Source organism: Topomyia yanbarensis, chromosome 2 (genome assembly GCF_030247195.1).
Source record: "Topomyia yanbarensis strain Yona2022 chromosome 2, ASM3024719v1, whole genome shotgun sequence".
NCBI classification, from domain to species: Eukaryota; Metazoa; Arthropoda; class Insecta; order Diptera; family Culicidae; genus Topomyia; species Topomyia yanbarensis.
Window position 1 is genome coordinate 399614504 of NC_080671.1, and position 20070 is coordinate 399634573.

The 20070-nt window shown below is 38.8% G+C and overlaps 1 protein-coding gene across 2 annotated transcripts in view; it reads right to left on the reverse strand.

Moving 5' to 3' along the window:
* LOC131684905 (uncharacterized) overlaps positions 1-18452 on the reverse strand; it is a 78473-nt gene extending 60021 nt beyond the window's left edge. The window contains exons 1-2 of one of the 2 annotated variants that reach the window (XM_058968153.1): positions 18164-18452; positions 17852-18057 (exon numbers count right to left, since the gene is read on the reverse strand). In XM_058968153.1, the coding sequence (XP_058824136.1) occupies positions 17852-17877 (26 nt within the window). In that variant the 5' untranslated portion in view covers positions 17878-18057; positions 18164-18452. Of the gene's footprint in view, positions 1-17851 lie in introns of both variants that reach the window. The other variant, XM_058968154.1, reaches the window with a different exon arrangement.
* Positions 18453-20070: the final 1618 nt, after the last annotated feature.

Genomic DNA, 20070 nt, shown 5'->3' on the forward strand with positions numbered 1-20070 from the left:
CGAAAAGATCTACCTCAAGGAGTGTCTACAGAAGCGTCTGCTTCCTCTATTAAAACAAAACGAGGGCCCTACGATCTTCTGGTCGGATATAGCTTCGTACCGCTATTCAAGTGTTGTTCTGGAGTGGTACGAAGCTAACGGGATCACTTTCGTATCCAAGGACATGAATACCCCTCCCGAATACTGGAGCTAAGGCCAATCGAAAAATATTGAGCAATTTTGAAGCAGGTACTACGGTAGCATCACAAGGAGGTCAAGTCTGAGGAAGACATGAACGTGGGAAGAAAACGTGGGGTTCCGTACAGAAGAAGCTGCAGCCAGACGTTGCACAGAACCTAATGAGTGGAGTTAAGCGTGCGAGCGTACGGTTGAGGTATTAAAGTTGAATGAAATAAATATGCCAAAAGCTTAATAATGTGTTATATTTAATTGTCTGAACGTTTGAAAAGGATCGGTCCACTAGGTAATTTTCTACAATGTTTTTCCATGATAAATATGATTTGGGACACCCTTTATCCACTCATCGAGAAGTGGGAGTGGAGAATAATTCCGTGTTGTCTATCTTTCTCTGTGTCGTTATTTTGCTTACCCTAACCTTGCCACTTACCCAATCAGCCCCATCAGGAAAATAATGAAAAGACAAATCAAGGTAAGGCACAAATCTCAGATCCACGCGGAACGTGTCATTTGATCCAGTCACTACTGATTCTCATACAAACACGTTGGTCCGGTAGCTAGACTTGACTGATTTGGTTCAAATTTGGCGTAGACACTCCTGATGGGACTAAGAATAGACTCGAGGGTGGCTCGATGGATTTAATTTGTTTCTTGTCACTTTACTATGAATCTACCCATGCTGGAATGGTAAGGCCGTTGGGAAGGACGGAATCCCAGCCAAACTTCTAGAAATCGGGAGTGACGATCTGGTGACTTCGGTGTGGTTGGATGAACTCATATGCCTTATCCACAAGAAGGGTTATAAATTCAAGTGTAATAACTATCGAGGCATGGCGATCCTCAATGACGCATATAGGACAATCTACTCTGTGTTCTGCTTAGCAAACTGCGCCCGTTCTGAATCCTCTTCGACGAATTCCAAAGTGAACTTCGAGAAGGACGTTCAACGGCGGACCAGATGTTTACTCTTTTTGGATAAATACAACTTGAGGGTAAACTATCTGTTAATGGATTTCAAGGCGGCGTACGATTTAGTGAAACGAAACGAACTGTGGCAGATAGTACATAGCTCATCGACATAACTTATTAAGCTAATTCGTATGACGCTGGATGACTCACAAACAAGCGTCAAAATATCGAGAGAGACATCTGACTCTTTCGCGGCGTTATATGGATAATGCAAACGATGCAAAATCTAATGTGCAAAGTAACGGATCCATAACCTCGAGATCTCACATGCTTCTTGGCTATACGGATGACATCGACACCATTAGCGTCGATCACAGAGCAGTCGAAGAGGTATGTGTGCCTTTCAAAAGCGATGCTGCGAGAATTGTACTGAATATAAACTCTGACGGGACAAAGTACATGGTAGTTGGTAGGTGGAAATTGATGAGGTACGGCACGAGCTTGTCGATGAGTTCATGTATGTATCTTGGAACACTGGTGACATGTATTAACGGTGTTAGCCGTGAGGTAAATAGACTGCGGATTGAGCTTTCTATGGTATAGAGGAGTTTTTTTACCCTATGAACCCCACCTGCGCACGCAAGTGGTGCTCTACCGATTTTAATAGACCAGCTAGCTCTTACTTGTTATTATTGTTGTGATTATGGAGGTCCTACCTGTGGGTCATTGGCCTCATTTTTCGCGGAATTAGACAATTCACTAAGTACGAGAATAAGTATTTGAAGTTTGTTGTGCAGAACGTGAGTGTTCTACCAATTACACTTTATCACGACAAGCCTGACATTTATTCTAAAAAAACCTTTAAATAAAGTTAGTGCCCTTATCTCAGTATATTCCATTAAATAAATTCGCACAACTTCCGAATAATTATCTGCAGTATTACCTCGTAAACGACAACCTGATCCACCACGGGAAATATAACAATAGTCTCACACCTGCCGGCAATCATGATGTGTAGGTGAGTTAAGTGATAGAATCAACCAACATTAGCACCATTATAGCGTTTAACAACAGGACAAAGAACAAAACTACCGAGTCTAATGGGAGTGAAATTTTTCATTACACAAAAGAATACCATGTCCCCTTCCTACCCCGGTAGGAATCGAACAAACAATTGGAAAACCTTAGAAGACATTTCATTCACCATGAAGTTGTCGGATATAAGGGGTTGACGGAGTAAAATGCACCTGCGATGCCAAGTACCTTTCATACTTTCCTCATGTTTCTGAAAAAGATTGGTGAACAATCCTACTATCCGTAAGTTCGCCATAATTAACCTTCATGGTAAATGTTTGACAACTATCAAATGCAACCTAAGATATAAAAGAAAAATTCATACACGGAAAAATAAAACAACCCGCAGAATAAGTTCTTTTAACTTAAATTTAGGTAGTTTTGAGTTTTGCGTCGCTTTCGCACTTATTAGTGTCGTCAAAAACAAAGAGAGAGATTCGACTCAGTCGAGGCCTTCCATGGAATAAGGTACTTTTGAGTTGTTTGAGGTATACTCAAAATTAGGTAGATTCAACTTAAATTTAGGCATATTTAACCCATTCATGCCCATGCTGTTTGTGGACAACAACGTTTTTAAACAGCTATAACTTTTGTTTGAGGCGAGATTTCTTTACAAAAACAAGTAAGGCTAATAAATGTGACTATTGCCCTTCATTTGAGTATTTACAGTTGCAAGGATCAGCTCTAGAACTGATGTTATTGCAATTAGTCTGATTGAATTCCGATGTAGCAGTGCTGCCAGGGATAGTTTATGTTGATGACGGAAAATGAATTTTTCATATATCTTCGTTATGTTGCAATATTTTTGAAAACTGATAAAACTTATCAATTTATACTGTCTTTGGCTACGTTTTCCACACAATTGGACTATTGTAAATATTCTAGGAGAATTGCCTTGAGCATTAGAAGGTATAAATTGAGCAGTTACTAGCACTGCGAGGGAAGCACCTATCTTTATGAAAAAAAAATACTTTTCGTATTTCTTGATCCCACCGTTTTGTGTGTGTGTGTGTGTGTGTGTGTGGTAACCATCCTAACTCCCACTAGCTGGTAGTGATTTACAGAAAAAAGATGTTTGCATGTATTTTAACATATCCATGCAAATAACTTGGTTCAAGGATTTAGGTAGGTGTTAGCTCAATTGATTTTCCGATGACCCATTTCGTGTACAGTGCCAGACATGTTCCGAGGTCATCGTTCCATCAACCAGACCCGCCTTACTGTAATGTTTGTATCAAATGGATTATAACATTGCAATAAGACTTTCGATTCCTTGCATGAGGTAAGAAATCGACGCGTATTTAGTGTATTTATTTGATTTTTGTATATATAAATTAGAATATGTCTGTAGAAAAATATACCAGTTTTTCTATTTCCTTCCTCATCTCCTACTTACGCGAGTGACTGATACTTGCTTATCCATTTTTCGTTCCATTCTAAACCTTCTCCAGATATTCTCAAAATCTCCAACTTCTTTCTCACGCATCAAACAGCCCGAGCAATCCTTTCTCTTTCTCACATTTGCAGGTACAGCGCAATCCCTCCTTCAGTTTCCGCTGGTTTCTTCAAAACCAGTTCCCGTATGGTATATTCCTGTGGGGTGGGTTGGCCATCGGCATCCGTCCATCTCCCTAGAAGCTACCTGTTTCTTTTATTTCGCTGTCGGCTGAGACTGTTACTTTAACTGGGTAGGATGATCAGAGAAGCAGGGTGAAAATAGGCTCACTACCCTATACACCCAAAAATCACATAAAACGATCTCACCGACAATCAATCAATCTATCCCGGTCAAACCATTCGGAATTTGATTCGGAATCCTAAATGGAGTCAGTATGGACTCCAGCTCAAACGCAACAACCGATGCCGAAACCGATTGATTCGGAATCGGTTGCTGCATCTGAGCTGGAATCCATTCCGACTCCATTCAGAAATCCGAACCGGTTCCTGAATGGGTTTAACTGGGATGCCTTTCCTTTGCGAAATTTTCTCCTCTATCATCGATCAACCAAAGCGATGAACCTTAAAGTCAGATTTAGATGGCGCTGCAGGCACTGAGTAGAACGAACGGGAGTGTATTTTAGTGGCTAGAATCACACCCGTACTTGGTAAAATAACGAAAAAAAATTTTTTTGTTGTTAAACTACACTATTCTCGCGACATTTTCACCAACTAATACACAGCTTAATGGTAGACACGACCTAGTGAATGGTTGGTTTCGTTTTTCGATAAATTACACTGTATTTCACTCAAAAACTTTAAAAAAGTTTGTACAAAAACAAAAACACCTTCTAGCGACTTGGCAGTGCTCTGTTTCTTGATCCCACCGTTTTTAAGGAAAAATAGTTTTGAAACCCTACATGCACTAGAAAAAATTTGGGCATGAAAGGGTTAACTCAAGGTTGAGTATAAAAACCTGTCAATGAGTTGTGGTTTTTGCTGTGGTTAAAGGGAAACTACCTTCAACACGGTTTACCTAATTTTACCTTATTCCACGATACCCCGAGATTGAGTCAAAAGAGCTCAACTTTTGATAGTTTTTCGTATCCGTGTAGGCAATCTTCTACCATTGTTACGGCATTTAATTAGCAAGGGACAGGAAGTACATACTAAATTTTGATTACCGAATATCAGCAAAATTTTGCTGAATTTTGCCTTGCTGAAATATCAGCAATACTTCCAGCAAAAAAGATTTCGCTGAAATTACAGCAATTCAAAACTGTCAAAATTTGCTAAACTGTCAGTTTGATTTGCTGGAACTCAGCAAAATTGCCATTTTTTCACTAATTGTTTCAGCAATCAAATTCTATAGATTTGCTGATTTTCGTCAAAATAACGGGCTTTACTGGAAATCAGCGGAACAAAAATTGCAAAGCTAAACTCGTAGCAAATCCAGTTTTGCTGAGAAGTTTTGGCAAAATAACAAAAAAATGGTGTGTATATTTTTTAATATTAAGAGCCATAGTACTCAATGGAGAGCAAGGAGTTGAAGGAAGAAAGTTTTAGAAAAGCGTGGAAAGGGTCATATGAGCAAGCTTAAAGTTTACCGGCGACTTAACCCTTTGACTGCTACCGCAGGAGTCAGGATCTTTTGGCTTTCGAAATGCGAATCACCTGAGCCTACGGCATGTCCAAACGAGCGTAAAGTAACTGCTGTAGCCTTGTATCCAGCTCGGGTGCCTAAATTTAAAAATCTTCGGGATTTTTGGTTGATTCTCCGTATTAACAAGGTCCAGATCGGGTTTCTCGAATTATAAATTTTTTGGTTCTGGTCGGGTTCCGATTTATAAATATTGAAATTATCGGGTTCGGGTAGGCCTCGGGTTTTACAACATTTTCATTTCCGAGTTCGGGTCGGGTTCGGATTTTACAATTTTAAAATGTTCGGGCTCAGATCGGGCTCGGGTTTTTCAAAGTAGAAATCTACGGGAAGTAGAGACAATCTATCAACGATGGCACTCATATGATAATGTTATAGTAGCGCCACAATCAATTCAGTGGTACATATATGAAACAAGCACTTTCTGTCAGATCGTCGTTGGGCTAGGCCGTTGCATGGTCCGAATTCCTTCATGAAAATACAAGAATTTCCACTATTTTAATAAATTTATCGAAAAATATTGTGTGTTCGGTTCGAGTCATAAGCAAATTTGGAAGTTTGGAGTCGTTTCGAGAACTCCATTGGAGATGTCGAAGTATCTCTACTGGCGCGCATACCGTACTAGCTAATGATGTGACATCAAGAACGCGTCAGAGAATCTTGATTGACACCCTTCGACACAAGTTTAAGTTCGACCGTACCAATCAGTAACGCGGGTGGCGTCGTGTAAGCTGTCGTATACGATTTGCCAATTGACAGTGCCTTATTTAATACATGTAATAAACTATACAACACTACTCTTGCAGGAATGGTTTTCGATAAAAAAAATTAGAAATTTTGGTTAAGTACGACGGGCAAAGTTATTTGAATCTGTCATGCCTCTTGTTTCCTCATGCGTTAATCGCCGATTTATCTTTATTTCCGGTTAAGATAACGACGATTTATAAATTTCTTAAAACATTACAAATGCTATGTGTAATAATAGTAAATTTATGCTAATTCCTCTCGCCAGTAATTCGTTTTGCCATAGGCAAATATAACTCGACACCTATGGCGCTACTTCAGGCTCGCGTGATTATATAATAATTTTAGATGATTCTTTTGGATGAGCCTTGGATCAAGCTCGGGTGCCTAAATTTAAAAATCTTCGGGATCTTTGGTTGATTCTCCGTATTAACAAGGTCCAGATCGGGTTTCTCGAATTATAAATTTTCTGGTTCGGGTCGGGTTCCGATTTTTAAATTTTGAAATTATCGGGTTCGGGTCGCTCTTGGGTTTTACAAAATATTCATTTCCGAGTTCGGGTCGGATTCGAGTTTTACAATTTTAAAATGTTCGGGCTCAGGTTGGGTTCGGGTTTTTTAAATTTTAATATTTCGGGCTCGGGTCGGGTTCGGATTTTTCAATTTTCAAGCTTTCGGGTTCGGGCTCGAAAAAATTGAAACACGACCATCTCTAAATATAATGCGTTTTTCGACAGATCTTTCTCGAATTCTAATGGGAAGTAAATGAAATTCAGAAAATTTTGTTTTGATCAATGATATCAATTTTCGTCAAACATATGATTACGGCGCAAAAGCCAACTGTCAAAATTCATTTTGAATGAAAATTCCGGGCAAACGTTGCTAGTAAAGTAATGAGAAAAGTTTTCTCTTCCATTTAGTGTTGTGGACTGTGTTCGGTCAGTAACGGAATTTCTCTTTAAAGAGGATTTGGACAGTTGGCTTGTACGCCGTAACCATATGTTTGTCGAGAATTGCATAATTTTAGGCGATTTTAAGCGAACTTTTGTGAAGTTCCGTGTGAAAATAAAGCAGCCTGGCAGAGTTAATGATCGTTTGTGTTGCACCATACCCCGTTGTTGTTGTCCATTTTACCACTGGTTCATTTTCAATTTTCAAGTGGGCCATAATTTTTAATAACCGAATGTTCTCGAAAAATTTTGCTAAATATTATGATTGTAAATTTACATATGAAACTGTAGGTTAATAGATATGATTCATTAAGTTCCCTAGTAACAATTCTAGTTTTATGATACTCTTGTAGGCTTTCTTAAAACCTAGATGACACTTGTAGTGTGCTATAAAACCTCAATTGTTACTTGGGTTCTCTCAATTAACGATCTGCAACTAAGTAAGCATAATTATAATTCGTTAAAGTATGCATTTTACTCCGTATTACCCCTATGTAACAATACATCTGATGACATTGATTCCGGCAGCCAACTCAACTGCTTGTTTCTCCAAACAAACGTCAGCTTCCATGGCGAGGTAGCATAGGTAGCTGGCGGATCATAATAAATCTTACTTGGCCTGATGGGCCAGACTTTGCGCAAGCTATGCACCACTTTTCAAACCCTCGAAGGAATCACGGTTCAGAGCGGTTAATCGACAATGTTTTATTGTACTTCGGCACAACCGTACCAGCACTCTGTGGCACCGCCGTCGCGCCCCCCGTGCTGTGCTAGACGAGAAGCCACAAACAAACGCGAATAGAAAGATTCACCAGAAGAAGTGTTCGGGAAATAAATAGCTTGCTGAAACCTTGATTGCTACTGAGAATCGCAATAACTGTGGTTATATATAGTAGAGCCATCTTCATTAGCGTCATTAACTAATTTCAGCGGTTTACATGGAAGGTGATGGTTTATTTAGATGGTCCCATCGCGAAGGTGGTTTGTATTGTAACATAGGAAATGACGGGGAGTTTCAGGTGTCGAGGTCATTTCTTTTTAGACACTGGGAGCTGATTATTATTATGATAATTTGGCAATTGTTTTATAATACAATTTAAAAATAGATTTGTTTAACAGGTGCTACAAAGAAAAACCTTGAAAATGAAAGAGGGAGGAAATCGGTTTTGGTTTAGTACTTTGTGGTTCGGTTCGGAAGCTCGTTCGCTCGTGCCAGTAGTAATCGGTCATGCGTGACAGTTCTACAGGAACGAACGAAACAGAACGCGTCGCCAGCAGATGCTAGAATTTAGAATCAAACCCAAAACCGGCTGGGTGGAAAACAATTCAGGGGTATGGCACACATACTAGTTCGCGGAGTTCGCAGCAGAATGCGTTCGATTGTTTGCACTTGTTACTATCGCACATAATACCACGCGGTAGTCAAGGGGGAAATGACCCGCCTGCTATAGTACAAAGCGATCAAGTGGATGTTGGTTAGAGCTTAACAACGCTGACATGACACTGACGGTCAGACTGATCAGTTTGGGAGATTGTGGCGCCGCCGGTGTGGTGTGGTTGTTGCATTGCCATGCAAATGTACAAACTCGCACGTTTTAGGAATGTTTTTGTTGTATCATTCTCGCTGTTTTTTTTCCTCTCGTAACAGTACAACCTCCCATGTAGAACACGGGGATTCAGCAGCTGGCTACCAAACAATTTACCTCGGGTGGCCGGTGAACATACGAGGAATTTTGCGCCGGCAAAGTGCAGAAAGCACAATACTAATACATGGATCAGTGCGCGAAACAATGTGAAAACGCAACCGGGTCAGCAGGAGAGGAACCGTAATGGGAAATGTAGTGGAAATTTATACTGGCTTTGGTGCATGAAATGACTCCGTATTTTATATAGGTAGCCACGGCGGCGTGGAACACAATCACGGTCTGTCTGGCTGGACTTAATTTAAATAGTTTTAGCATGGAAAACCGACCGTGGCTTACGGTGATGTCATGAGTCTGTGCTGTGGAAAATGTAGTTGCACTCGATAGGCATTTTTTGCAAACCAATGACTCTGACGATTGACGGTTATATTTGGATGTGTTGGTTCAACAGGAAATGGAAAGATTTTAGTAGAACTAAATCTGATGACATGGGGTGATGAGCCTATTTTCACCATGTTTCTATTATCACCCTACCCATTTGAAGCCGTTGGTTAGAGCAGTATCTGCCATCTTTGGTCAACGCATTGAGTCAAATGGTAGCGCAACAATAGGTGTACTCGATTCGAGTTTTCATTGTGCTCAAACACGAAAATTTTACTGTTTTCAACGCATTTGTTTTATTATATTGGTTCTTAACAACGAAGCAAAGCGGTTGATGTCGATTTTTACGCATTCCATTGATTATAAGGCAAGAAATTGCCGAATTAGTGAGGCACCTTGCTTAGTATGGCGAAAATAGGCTCATCACCCTACTTTGATGTGAATTGATTGATTGATAGAATCTCAAATGTGTATTCGAAAAGCAAAATATACACAAATTTGTTTGTATTTTTTATTGCTGCGGATAAAAAACAGACAATTTGATCAAAACTAGCGTTTATTTATTTTCTACGTAAGTTCCCACTGAGAAGTACAAAAAATTGTTAAAAGGTCATTCGACACGGGTCCAATAATAATAGAATTATGCGGAACGATCTATTGAATGTCGTCTAACGTTGGTACATCGAATGTCTCTCATTGGATGACTTTTAATTATTCCTTCGGAGTTATATGGCGAAAACCTACTAGAGCCTTTTAGTTAGAAGGTGCCCAAGAAGAAGAGGAAGTGTCCAACAGAGCAGAAATGTGACGTGTCTACAATAGAGATACGTCCGATTTCTACTCGTTTGGATACTTTATTCATTTCGATTTTGGAGATGTTAACCTTACGGTCATTCGCCTCTCTTTTTCGGGTTAGAAAAATCTTTAACCCTATGTGCGGGGTAGGGACTCGAACCCAGATGAGCTGCAATGCAATCGTTTTACCAACTACGCTATGCCCACTTTCTCGTTTGGATCAGTCCAATTCATCTGGGACAGTCCCTTACTAGAAGGTACCTAGTCCATACCGTAGCAAATCACTCGTAAATAAATTTTGTGCACTTATTTGAAGCATCTCATTGGTGAATCGTTGAGAAGATTTGAGTCGTCCATACGCCGAATCTCATGTGATTAAAACCTTCTAAGAGCGTCTGGCGATCCAAAGCAAGTATGGAAATGACTGTAAAGATTGTCACTCAAGGTGATCAAGAACATTTGGTAGAATTCAAACACCAATGCCGCTGTAAAATCCATGGTGTCGGTCGAATTTATTCAGAAAACAAAGGAACGTTCTGAACTATATTTCTACAAGATGCATAAGGAATCAAACTGTAATGAAAAGTCAAATGTCACAGCTAAACCCCGTGCCCGGAAACATATCATCACAATTCACTGCCAAATAATGTTGCCTTGTGAAGGCTGATGAAACACACATCAAGGCCGACTTCAGAGGAGAAGAATTCTTCGCAAGAAGAAAATATCGAAGTATGTCAAAAAAAAATCGGATCTGGCGGTCGATTTGCGGATGTGGTGAAACCAGAGTTCTCTGCCATACTCCTTGTTTAATAAACTGTGCCCTTCAGTAGAGAGTATATTCGCTTAAAAAGAACGATTCAACTCTGTTTTGACTTGTATCGATTTTGTTGGCTATTTTCGGCAAATTTGGGACTAGGAGAAACGAAAGCAATAAAATTGAAAGACGGATAGGTATTCTAGAGCGAATCAGTTATAAACTTAGAACGGAAAACTAGAACTAGGCAGGCTCATATGGGCATGATCGAAAGGAAATGTGAAGAATTCTTTGCCTTCTGCAGAGTAGGAGTTGGGCGTTGCACCCAAGTCTACCGCATGGTCTATGGTAGAACATAACTCATCATCATGTTTTACCGCCGACGCCGGCAAAAAATTCTTCACAAATCCTCGCCTAGAACGACCATGCGATCATTCTTCTCCCTTTCTGCTAGCATCAAGCCGTGACGTATGCATTTATCCGACACCAAGCTATCGGTGTCGCACCGATCCTATTGTGATTGAACTACTTATTGATTTTTTCGTTCCGCACACACGGATGGCTGATAGCAATTAATGACACAGCTCAGCTAGCAGAAATCGAATTTTTATCGACTTTTTTACCAACTAGTTTATATGTCTGTTTTGACTTGTTTGTTTTTGATTCAACTCGGTTTTTGATCTAGCGTCCTGCAAATGCGCTCGAAACGTGCCAAACTTTTCTTTTTTGTATGTATTAAAATTATTTAGGTAGAATAACTGTGCTCTGATTCATCTTAGCTTTTGCATTCATCCCACCCATTTGAAGACAATAGTTAGAGCAGTGGCTGCTATCTCTATTCAACGCATTAGGTCAATTAGCAGGATAAATGAAAATTCGTTGTGCTTGAACTTTTGTTTCACTCAAACGCGAGTATTTTACATTTTCTAAACCAGTTTTTTATGTTACTGCTTTTTATCTACTTAAGTGCAATCCAAACACTGTAATCCGAGTTGCAATCGAAATAATGTGACATCCCTACTAATGAGATTAATAAGAGTTCGTCTACTCTAAAAAGTTTATAATTGGTAGTTATTTTAAAACTAATTTGAATTGAAAGTTTGTTTTTTTGTGTTTCGGATTCTCCTCATCAGCAACTCCGTTAGAGAAGTCCAAACTAGCACCAAATTAAATCAGTTATGGAATTTCGTTTCGACTTCGTCTCATCAGTTAACGACACAAACTCAGTTAACGGACTAAGCGCCGGATTGATGCTAGCTCCAAAAAAACGAAGACACAATTTACGTTCCTGAGCAAAACCCTAGTCAAGCGTGATGTCCCGGAAGAAGAGAGGCTAATTTTAAGCTGATGGGAACTATTGAAATCAAAACATTTGGTTTGGCTTAGCTGGCCAATGCAAGATGCACTATGCTATATTTCTCTTTAGTGGAGAACAATTGTGGTAAAAACTACATACCAAAAAACCTGGAGAACCAAGAAGGCCCCGGAACCAGTCGGTATTCTTAACTTGGCTCTGAGTACTGCAATCCTAACGAATCCGGATATGTTTTGGATCGCGTTGCAAAAATGTATCAACGAAGGGTACTTCCCCGACATCTGGAAGAGACAAAGACTGGTGTTGTTGCCGAAGCCGAGCAAGCCCCTTGGAGATCCTTCAGCACACCGGCCGATATGCCTGTTGGATACAGTCGGCAAGGTGCTTGAGAGAGTAATCCTTAAAAGGCTCACAACATACACGAAGGCAGAGAATGACCTATCCAATATGCAGTTCTGCTTCCGGAAAGGTATAGATCCACTGTGGACGCCATACGAACAGTCGTGGAAACTATAGAGGCTGCGCAAAAGCGAAAGAGAAGACGAAACCGTTACTGCGTGTTGGTCACGCTGGACGTAAAAAACCTGTTTTAATCCACCTAATGGTGCAATTGTGCCTTTCTCATTTATCCAAACTATGATTTAATGGCTGGTTATGTTCAATATAACATTGTGGAAATGTCTATTTCATTCTTATTACACTTGATGAGCATATATAAGTGCACGACTGTTACGAACCTGATAAGCAACATGTCGATACTGACACACTTAAAACAAACAAAAATATAATATTTATATAGCTTAATCAGCGTGTGTTCAATGTTGTCTTCATGCTAACTTCATGGTGGAGAAGGGAAGGGATATAATTAGTGGGAGGGGTAGGATGCGTCGGGAATCATCTAAATTATTTTAGTATACGGGGTGAATGAAGGGAATGCAGGAGGGAGGTTGGTCTGAGGAGGGGGGGGGGTGAGAGAAGGGGAAGGGGGGTTGAGAGGTAGGAGGTGGAGGAGTAGATGGAGGGTTGAACACCGAACTTCATATTATACCATCCATTTGGGACTAGTTTAGTGAAAATTGGTTCAGTCATCACCGAAGTGGCTTTAGATCAGAAATATGCCCGGAACCCGGGACTTCCGGAATTATCGATAGTGGACATTATATTCCAATCATCTTTGATTCACCATCAGTAATCTAGGCCTGCGAATCGAAGTAATTTGATGTTCATTTCAATAGAATTTAAACCTGTGAGGTATTACGATTGTACCGGTTCATATGAGAAATTACTATGTGACCGCAATAACCAACCTGTAAATCCGGAACCAAAAATCAGAACTGAATGAAATTCAATAGCAGTCATTGGGAGTATCAAATCTTTCATTTGAAATTAAGTTTGTAAAAATCGGTTATGAGTTTGTTGGAAAATAGGTGTGACATAAGCTCGGGAACTTAACGAGTTCCCCGGGGGCATTGAGATCCGTCATAGGTGACCAATGTGGTCAAAGCTACTTTATTTGGTCATCAGTGATCTAGACTCGCCAATCCATGTAATGTTGAACGTATTTGAATATGTATTACATCATTCGGACATCATAGGGTTACCAGTTTATATGGGAATTTGCTGTGTGACCACACTCTTCAACCCGTAACTCCGGAGCCGGAAGTCCGATCAACTAAAAATTCAATAGCGTCTTATGGGAGCGTCATACCGTTAATTTGAAACTTGTGCAAATCGGTTCAGCCATCTCTGAGAAAATTGAGTGACTTTATTTTGACTCACACATACATACACACATACATACACACACAGACATTTTGCGATCTCGACGAACTGAAACGAATGAGATATGACACTCGGCCCTCCGGGCCTCTTTTCAAAATTCGATTTTTGGAGTGATTGCATAGCCTTTCTTTATATGAGAAAGGCAAAAATATGAATTTTTTCGTTGACGTAATTTCAAACATGACAGAATTTAACAAAACCGTAATTCACGAAATGACGAAATATAACAGTGCTCCGTGTAATTTTACATGAAACATATACATTACATGCGCAATTACATAAAATTACACTTACTGTCATTCATAACAAACGCTATATGTGGAGTGAAATTACGTGATTTACGAAATTCAACATCATGTAAAATGAAAATCCAGTTTTGATTTTTCCTTAAGATCACTTTAGAAATACTTTCAGATATTTTGAAGGAGAACAATTTGTCTTAATATATTGAACCTCTAGCTTCGCTCGTTAAAAAGTTATATATACTTTTTACTAAAAATAAACAATTTTTTGAGTAAATAGTGCAAGATATAAAAAATATCGTATTTGCCATTTTTGGTGATCTATACTACAAAGCATGCTATTTCATATGAAAGCAACAGTATTCAATGTTGAGTGCCCGAATCGAAGATAATTCTATTTGACAAAGTTATATGTTTTATATAAAAGTTCTTATAACTTTCAAACGAAAAAAGTTAAGTAGTTGGTAGTTTAAAGCAAATTATGTGCCCTGAAATAATCTTTAAGTTGTCCAAAGGGTACTTTAGCGTAAAATAAAAACTTCAAAAGTTATAGAAATAAAACCGTTTTTTTTAAGAAACACCCTAAAGCTTACATTTGAATTTCTCGTGCAATGGAAAATATAAAAGCTAGAGCTTGCATGTCTTCAGCAAATTTGTCTAAAATGTTTTGCTCTACAACTTCATCGAAGACAGTAAAGCTCTATCTCAAACCGTTAAAAAGTTCTATTGTAAATATTGCTAAATTTAGAACCACCCTAGCATCGGTTTAAACAAAAAGAAGGGCTTTGCAAAGTATAACAACTTTGCCAAACATGTTGTAAAGCTAAATCATTTAATTTTAACAAAAAGTTAAAATTCCTGCTAAATTTGCATTCTGGACCACTGTGCAATGAAAAAAAATACCATTATGGTTACGGTTATAAACAATTTCGCTCAATCGGAAGTCGCCATCTTGGTTTTCAGAATGGCGCCTAACTTCTTTTTCCGTCATCTACCCTTCAAGCCTCAAAAATATCCATATCGTTAGGGTTATCGAGAATATTGCTTAAGGTTGAACAGAGAAGGGGCAAAAATCGAAAACGAAAAAAGCATTTTTTTCCACACCGCGTGTTAGATCTTCATAAAAATTAATCAGCAGTACTGTAACAACATTCTACATAAGCTGATTGATTTTTATGAATATCTAACAAACGGTGTACAATAAAACTGCTTTTTTCATTTTCGATTTTTTCCCATTCCCTGTGCAACCTTAACCGGAAGTCGCCATCTTGGATTTCGAAACGGTTTTAAATATACATTTTCATTATCTACTTGTCAAGTCCGTTCCAAAATGACTCACATTGTTATGTTATTCATTCATTGTGTAGTGCTTTGACGAACGATTTGAAATAAGAATGTGAAGTAAACCTTTTCACGAACTCAATCACAAATAACGAACACTTTTTTACGAACCCCAGGATTGCTTCGTAAATGGAGGTAAATGGAGGGTATATTAATAGCAGACAAACTCGATGATAAACCGTGAGGGTCCGCAATAACCTGGGATGGTTTTAGAGGGATCCTAGGTCAGTGCCTGATACTGATGAGACGAATCTGAAACATAATGCATGCCTTACTAAGCTATAGGTATTGTAGATTCGAACTTCAGGTTTGTACTTTTTCAAACCAGATTTTTTTTAAGTTTTCATGTCAGTACCAAAACCTTATTTAAGATTTTCTGGTGTTAGCTAACTGAAAAACTGATCGAAATATTGAGTTAAACGAAAGCAATTACGTCCAAATAAAAAAAAAGTTCAATTCAAATGGCGGGTTCACTTCCGCCAGACTCTGTTAAATGGACGATAAATAGAAATCAAACAGTCTCCATTAGCCTGTCTCCGACCGGAACCCGAAATCAAATCAGTGAGACACCAACTCGAACCTGTGGTCTCTAGCGGTGAAATTTAAACAGCTCAAATGTGTTGAGTGGCGATGGGTGGTTGTATGATCTCACTTTAGAGGCAGTACGAAAATCACTGTCGCAAATGCGATAATCATGTGTTATTCCGGGGACCTTAAGCCAGCCCAGAGATAGCATAAGGGTTAATGTATTGGGTCGGAAGCCCAAGGACTCGGTTCCTGCTTCTGGGCTCATTTTTCACATAATACATATCTCTATCTGTTTTTCTGTTGTTAAATACCAAAATGTTAGGATTTTTAAGACAATTAATTTAAATTCAAGCATTGCGTTTGAATCGGTAAAATGTATCAAACCCACTCCCCTTACCAGACAAATTTATTGTTACGCTACTGTAAGCAGATGACGGGTGCACATGTGAATATTTTATCTCACTAGGGCTACGGTTACTTAGCGCCAATCAATTGGTCGGTGTTAAGTCAGACCGGACTAAGTCGCAAAACATCAAAAAAAATAGTTAATGATAGCAGTGGATAAAGATTTTCTTCATCTACATTCCACTTTTACCAGATTTGAAATATGAAACAATAAACAAGAATTACGGCAAAAATTATTTTCCAATTATAACGTAAAGGGTGCTGCGATTCAAACTTTAAACGCGTTTTTCTCCAAATCAAATGCACTGTCACTTAGTCCGGTCTGACCTAACACCGACCAATTGTTCAGCTACTTGATTTTTTACAGGCTTATAATGTTCTAGAAAAGTTGGATCATGTGATTGCATGTAACTTTAAAAAAATCGTTGTCGAATTTTCTATAATATTACGATTAATGATAAGGCAATTATTCATTCAACAACCTTGAGCCCCAATTTTTTGGTTGCTTAAAAATGTACTGCAACTTTATGTCATGCAAGATGCACATGAAAGAAGTGTCCATAAATTTACATTCAATAATATATAAAATGTGAGTTGTTTGCTTTTCCCTAGGTTATTCAGTCGTAGTTCCACATCATAATAATCTTTCACATATCAAAATATGTAAAATTCTATTATGAGACAGAAACAATTCTCTGCGTCAAATATAATATTCGTTTTTTCTAAGTGCGGAACCCTTGTGGCGCATTGTCAAGTAAAACCCGTAGGGTCAAACAATGACCTGTTTTCATTTTTTAGATAATCAATTGAAAATTGTTATCGAGTTTGACATATATATTAGGTTTGTTCCAGTTCACGGAAGTCACTCTGGAGTAAAGAGGAGCAAAAAATACTTGCTCCTTTTAACTCCGGTTTGCTACCTGAAGAAGAAAAAAGAGAAGAAGATAGTACAGGAACGATTTGGTCGGTGTTAAATCAGACCGGACCAAGTCGCAAAACATCAAAAAATGAGTTAATGATAGCACTGGATAAAAAATTTCTTCATCTACATTCCATTTTTACCAGATTTGAAATATGAAACAATAAACAAGAATTATGGTAAACATTATTTTCCAATTATAATGTAAAGGATGCTGCGATTCAAACTTTAAACGCGTTTTTCTCGAAATCAATGCACTGTCACTTAGTCCGGTCTGACCTAACACCGACCATTTTCTCCGGAGTACTTCCAGTTTCTCCTGGTACTGGAACAAACCTATTGTTACATTTTGTACTCTATGGATGCATGTAATAAAACAAGATTGTTTCCTTCATTCAATAACTCAGTATGATATGTAAATTTTGATAGGTAATTGAAACCAACCGTGCAAACTAAAAGTATGCGTTTATTAGTAAGAGCGAAAAACTCTTATTTTCATCTGCCTATATTGTGGTGCAATTAAAGGTCAATCGGATTTTATTCAGTGTTTCTTAAACATTATCCTGCTAATGCATCGAGAGCAAGCAAGACAATTGATGTGTACACCACATAAATAAAATAAACTTGAAACTCAAATGAGATGCCGATCTTTCAAAATCATGGCCTAGCTATATCCCGCGGTAATAATATTTCCCTTATAATTGAAAACTTTGCACTGTATAGTCTACATGAGGAATAAACTTTGGTTTAATAATTCAGACATAATAAATCCTGCAACAAATAGGTATGTACTTACTTTTTTATCCACCCGAAAAGACCCATGGTTATGGTTCGTTGACGTATTCCGTCCTAGAGATGCCTACTAGTGCAAACAATAACCCACGTCGTCTATCACTGTTTTCCACTTTCGATTCCACACTTGTTAACACAGCATCAGTTCCACAATTTCAGGATTATATTCGGCCCCCATACCACGAACAATCAGCTAATCACCGCAAAAATCTGAAAATATAACGTCACGACATGCAACAACCCATTCACCATATTGTGCCACTTGTTCGATACAATCAACGTGCATTTATGTACAATATCGAATAATAAACTCAACTCATTTCCGAATGAACCAATCGAAGGATGTATCACTTTCAACTTGAGTATAGAAAACACTGGACAATCGCCACAAATCAGTTCCCATGTGCATATGTAACCGGTAATTGGAAAATGATCACTCTCTTTTTGCCTCGTTCAACCATTATTGAAAATTAATAATCCACTTTCATTGGCACTGTTAATAAAACGATCCGTTCGATCATTTTACAGAAAGAAAAAACCATGCTCGTCCGGTGACAATTCTCAGACTAAACTGAAAACTGTTATTTTCGCACAGTTTAACACCTGACACAACCACAACGAGCTGCACTATGAATTCTATTGTTATTCACGAACACATTGTTTAACTCTTTAAATCAATCACAGTACGCAGCGTCGATCCTCTGTAAAGCGGTACGCTACACGCGCCAGCTGTCTGCCGCTGTTAAAACACGTGCTATTCTGCGATGCTGTTGCTTCGTTTGCGATTGCGGTCTGTTCGACGCCACCGTCCATGCGAGGGCGTCTGTCTCCGTCAGCTGTCAAAACGCGAATGGTTCGGGTCTGCGTCTATTTTTTTTTACTTCACGCCGGCGCGGGCGCGGCTTTGGGTTTGTCCGAGTCCGTTTTATTTACCTGCGCCTCCAATGATCGCAGCAGAGCAGCGCACACCTGATGCGCGTATGGGTTTTTTATGCTCGTCTGGTTTTTTTTCTTTCGATTTTATGCTCGACATTCTACCTATGGTGAGTGGATCTCATTGTTATGTTGGCCGTACCCTACGTACTAGTTGGGCTACCCTAAAATGAGCGCGTTGAGGGTAGGGAAAATTACGAGAAGTACGGAATTGTGTTTCGTAAAATTTTTAAGTTTATCGTACATTTTGAGCAAAAACGAGCTGTGTTTTATAGGCGTGGATAGGCTAAATGATTCTTTAAAACAATTCTAGTATGAACTAAAATAACACCTGCGGCTAATCGAGATTACCAGTTCACGAAGAAATACTCACAATTTCGTCGTACGTTGTGTACTAGATTTTTTGAAACAGTACTGAAAGCATGATCGCTTCAGTTCTGCCAAGTTTGACCGACCAGTCATATGATCTACCTTTGAGCAGATCCGATAGGTTGTTGCAGTTATTTATTATTCGTTACTAGGATCGTTACTGGATGCATCTGTTGTTGATTATATGCGTAAATGTCTTGCAGTTTCACATCTATGCAACGCCAACGAGAGCAAAGGAAACCGGCTCGTAAACTCGCCAAGGGAAATTATCGGAAGATGTTTGAAGCAGAGGACGTTGCTAATCTTGTAGGAGGTGTTGAATTTGAACAAGTAAAGTCCAGGCCAGCAGCTATAAGCATTTTACTCAAAGTAATTTGCCATTGTAATGAAACTTTGTGAACGGAGACAGGCACACAGCCAGAAATTTTTCAAAACTAAATTTAAAAACCTGTTTTTGGTAACTTTTTACAAAATTTGTAGCTAATTCGAGTTGAACAAATTCTTGAGAAAAAGTTGAAGAAGACTATTTCCAACCACCAAAGACCATGGTTCTGAAATTCAGTGTGCTTTATGCTTTTGCTCGAGCCAGTGCGAAGCGATATTGTACACGCCAAAAATAGTTACTTTTACATTGTGTGCTTTGTCTGAGGAAGAAAAGAAACTGTTGCTGTAATTCTTGCTCTAGTAATCTGTCGAGATGAGTGAGTAGCAGAAGCAAGAAGTGGTGCTCCGGCCAAGTACGATGTTTACAAAATTATTGATGACTCCCATAGAACCGAGCATTCATGATGTGGAACATTTCGTGAAGAAAAATACTAGTATCTGATTGATGGTGAAAAGTAACAGTTTTTCATTATTATTTTCATTACAGTGGAATTAAACAGGTTAGACTTTCGGAAGCCGCCTTTATCGAGTTATATC